At 50.1% G+C, this 3938-nt stretch overlaps 1 protein-coding gene across 1 annotated transcript; it reads left to right on the top strand.

The window, feature by feature from the left end:
- Positions 1-213: 213 nt before the first annotated feature.
- Positions 214-3914, top strand: ATP6V1G1 (ATPase H+ transporting V1 subunit G1). Its single transcript, XM_054084016.1, has 3 exons — positions 214-382; positions 1726-1826; positions 3151-3914. The coding sequence occupies exons 1-3, from the start codon at positions 301-303 to the stop codon at positions 3322-3324; spliced, it is 357 nt and encodes a 118-aa protein (XP_053939991.1). The 5' UTR covers positions 214-300; the 3' UTR covers positions 3325-3914.
- The last annotated feature ends 24 nt before the right edge of the window (positions 3915-3938 follow it).

The raw sequence follows: 3938 nt of genomic DNA, 5'->3' as shown, positions 1-3938 counted from the left end.
GTGGTGGAGGCAAGGAGGGGGCGTGGCCAGGGTGGGACAGTAAGAGGGCGAGGCAAGGACGGTAGGGGCGTGGCCGTAGTGGTGGAGGCAAGGAGGGGGCGTGGCCAGAGCGGCGGAATCGAGAGGGGGCGTGGCATGAGAGGCAAGGCAGAAAGGGGCGTGGCCAGAGCGCCGGTGATGGGGGCGTGGCCGTTTGCCGGAAGTCGCGGGCCATGGCGGCGGGGGCGGCGCTGGGCGGGGCCTTAGCGGAGCGGTTATCGGTGCCGGTAGCGGGTCTTAGTGCTTGAGGCGGCCTCGGTCATGGCGAGCCAGTCGCAGGGCATCCAGCAGTTGCTGCAGGCCGAGAAGCGTGCCGCCGAGAAGGTGGCTGAGGCCCGCAAGCGTGAGTACGGCCCCAGGCCGCGCGAGGCCCGGGGGAGCCGCTGGCAGCGAGCGGCTGAGGGGCCCTGGAGCCACGGGAGGGCAGGCAGGACCCCCCCGGCCCCCGCGTGGCGTGGAGGGTGCGGTGGGAACCCGCTGTTCGTTAGCCCCGGGAGGAGCAGGGGCCTGCGGCCTGCTGGGAGTGCTTCCTGGGCGGTGAGCGCCGTGTAAAGCCCTCCTCACGGCAGCAGGGCCTGCAGCGGTGGTGCTTCTGCCGCTCGGCGTCTTTCCTATTTTAGCTGGTTTTCATTCGTGGTGAAAACAGTTTGTTTCTGTGCTGGGCATGAGATATTTTATAGAGTCGAGAGCGGTGTTCCTTTGGGATCCAAGTTGCTTTTCTTGTTAAGTGACAGAAGTTCTGGGTATGAAGACCACCACCTTTACAAATTTTTCCTGCTTTAAGCATTTTTATTATTTTTTTTTTTTAATTGAGCTTAACTGTGTTGTGGTTCTGTCCCCTCACGAGGTGGTAAGAAATAGATTATTATAGCTCGTTCTAGTGATGATAAAGTAAGTCTCCAGTGAGACATTAGAGGAGCTTCCAGTACGGAAAGGGGCTCCAGGAAAGCTGGGGAGGGGCTCTTGATCAGGGATAGAATGAGGGGGAACGATTTTGAGCTGAAAGAGGGGAAATTGAGATGATATCTGGGGGAGAAATATTTTCCTGTGAGAGTGGGGAAGCCCTGGGCGAGGTTGCCCAGAGCGGTGGTGGCTGCCCCATCCCTGGAATTGTTCAAGGCCAGGTTGGATGGGGCTTGGAGCGCCTTGGTCCAGTGAGAGGTGTCCCTGCCCGTGGCAGAGGGGTTGGGACTGGATGGGCTTTCGGGTCCTTTTTGATCCAAACCATTCTATGATTCCATGATAATCTTGGAAGAGAGAGTGTGGTGGAAAGTCCAAGAAGGGAACTTGTTGCAGTAGTTGGTTTTTTTGTTGATTGCACAATTGGCCTGGGGTGAAACCATGACTTAGTGTCCTTTCTGCTGTGCTCTTTGAGATTTTTCCGTTACCTTCGTATCAGCGAGGCTAGGCCTGGAGGTTGTCTAACGCATCCAGAGAACCTCTCCAGTTCTTGCTGGTGGATGCTCATTGCATGGTGGACTCGGCAATGTTTCAGTGATACACAGGACGACTTCAGGCTGAGACCGTAAGGCTGGAGGGACTATGGTGTCCTGCTGTTGCCTCCTACACAAGGACCTGCTGCAGTAGCAAGCGCTGTAGTTATTGTTTTGTGTTGAGTAGCTGCAGATGTGTGGGGAAATACAGTCTTAAGTGCTTTATTTAATTTGGTCTGTTCCTTGGAAACAGGAAAGAATCGGAGGCTGAAGCAGGCAAAAGAAGAAGCCCAGGCGGAGATTGAGCAGTACCGTCTGCAGAGGGAGAAGGAATTCAAAGCCAAGGAAGCAGCGGTTTGTTTTCTACATCATTCACTGTCATGTACTCAGTCCCTTAACCTTGCATTTCAGGTTACTTGCCCTGAGTGCAGCCCTTGGGGTGGAAAACGTTGCAGGAGGAATACTTCTCTAGTGGCCTCCCTCTGATGTACAGCCACGTGTCACGGAAAAACCAGTGGAAATGAATCAGGACATGATGTACTGCATCTCCACAGGCGGAACTGCTGACTGGCAGTGAATTAGCTCAATAACCTCGTGTCCTGGCTGATGCCCTGATGGGTGGCAGTCATCTGCTGCACAGAGCAGTGTCAAAACCAGAACAATCTCACTCCTGTGACAAGCTGGTTTCCATAATGCTAACGTGGTAGAAGCCGCTTGCTTTATACGTGCGAGGCAGTCATAAGTCTTGTGTTCTGCTTAGCAGTATTGCCTGCTGAGTTTTTGGTTCCTTCTGAGCCTTTTACCAGCTGAGGGCTGTTGCACAGTCAGGATATTTCCACTGCCTATGTGCCCCCTCTCAGTTCTGGACACTTCACAACCTGAGCTGGCCACCCTCCCCTCTGTCTGTGCTCTGGTTAACACAGTGCCACTCACCTCCTCTGTCCTTCTGCGTAAAAGCCTTCTTGTCAGTAGGTTAGGATTGATTTTTCACAAACACTTAACTTGGGTCACCAGGCAATTCCAGGCTAATAAAGTGGACTTCACTGCCTGTCAGCTGGTTCTGTTCTATTTATCCTTATCCAGAGAGAGAGGCTCTTTGAGTCCCAGAGCACTGGTCTCCTTCAACATACTTTTTCTGTGCTTTTTTCCCTCCATTTGCAATGGGAATTTGCTCTCTCTGCCCTTGTGCATGGGACAAGAAGGGTGTTGCAAGCTGGGAAGGATACCTTGCTGTGTGTATCATGTGGCCCACAGTCCTGGTAGGAAGGTAGTGTTTTTCATAAAGATTCTCCAAGGGTAGAAGTGATGGGGTGATGGGAAGAGTGTGCTTAAACCAAATAATGAGTATTACTTCTCTAACAGTATGGTAGTGCCCAGTGGTGCCCGGTTCCAGTTGCTAGTACAGCAGGACCTTTATTTCAGTCCCTATTTAGAAGCCTGTGCTCTAAACTGGCATGGGCTATGAATGAAATATAAACTTGTGCAAGCTCAGTGAGAAATCTGAGTAGAGAAACCAATGGTATTTTTGTTTTTCTAAGTGCAGCTTTTCCCCTCAGCAAAGATTTAACAATTGAAATGCAGTGTGGCAGTCCAGGATAACAAAATACAGATTTAAGAGTGGTGTTGTCTTTGTCAAGCTACTCACATGTGAGCTTGCTCTTCCCTTTGGTATTTGTAGGCCCTTGGATCTCATGGCAGCTGCACCACTGAAGTTGAGAAAGAGACCCATGAAAAGATGAGTGTGATTCAGCAGAACTTCCAGAAGAACCGTGAGGTGGTCCTTTCCCAGCTGTTGTCCCTAGTGTGTGACATCAAACCTGAAATCCATGTGAATTACCGCATCAACGGGTAGTGGAGGAAGAAGGAACAAGCATACTGGAAATGCTGGTAGTAATACCTGAGCTTTGGGTGGAATGTACAGCTCGCAACCATACCCTAACTGTTTTTTTTGTAAATGTGTTATTTCTGTGAGTTGTAGGCCATCACTATCTTGTCAAAGTACTGTTTGTTTCTCTCTTGACACGGATTCAGAGCTTATTCAAACATTAAATGGCCACGTCTCATATCTGTGCTAAGTTATTAGCTATATATTCGAGCTGGCATATTAAATGCTCCCTTTTTACCTGGAGAGTGTTCAGTGAGAAGCTTTGCTCTGAGCAGCAGAGAGATGCTGGCCAGGTTTAAACAGAGAGCCTGTGCCAGTAATTGTTAGGCCTGTGTAACTGTGTTCTTGTTGACCAAAATGCATTTTTCAGTGTGTTGTTAATTTTTGTACAGGGGTTAAACCTTGTAAGAAGAATTTTCTGGCTGTACAGTGCTGGCTGATAATTTTCAGGTGCTTGAGTTTCTCTGTATTCAGTATCTTCTCTATATTCTGCTGTTAGCTTGAGTTACAAGTCTGGCACTGTGACACTTGAAAGTAAAAACACTTATTTAACTCCAGAGCCTCTGGTTGGTCATCTTGTT

Source organism: Cuculus canorus, chromosome 19 (assembly GCF_017976375.1).
Source record: "Cuculus canorus isolate bCucCan1 chromosome 19, bCucCan1.pri, whole genome shotgun sequence".
In the NCBI taxonomy this organism is placed as follows: domain Eukaryota; kingdom Metazoa; phylum Chordata; class Aves; order Cuculiformes; family Cuculidae; genus Cuculus; species Cuculus canorus.
This window is presented reverse-complemented; position numbering and strand designations above follow the sequence as displayed.

What these genes read in the sequence shown, in the direction of transcription:
- ATP6V1G1 (XM_054084016.1), top strand. Translation starts at nt 301, where the DNA reads ATGGCGAGCCAGTCGCAGGGCATCCAGCAGTTGCTGCAGGCCGAGAAG. An exon ending in GGTGGCTGAGGCCCGCAAGC is followed by an intron (nt 383 to 1,725) that starts GTGAGTACGGCC and finishes CCTTGGAAACAG; the next exon opens with GAAAGAATCGGAGGCTGAAG. An exon ending in TCAAAGCCAAGGAAGCAGCG is followed by an intron (nt 1,827 to 3,150) that starts GTTTGTTTTCTA and finishes TGGTATTTGTAG; the next exon opens with GCCCTTGGATCTCATGGCAG.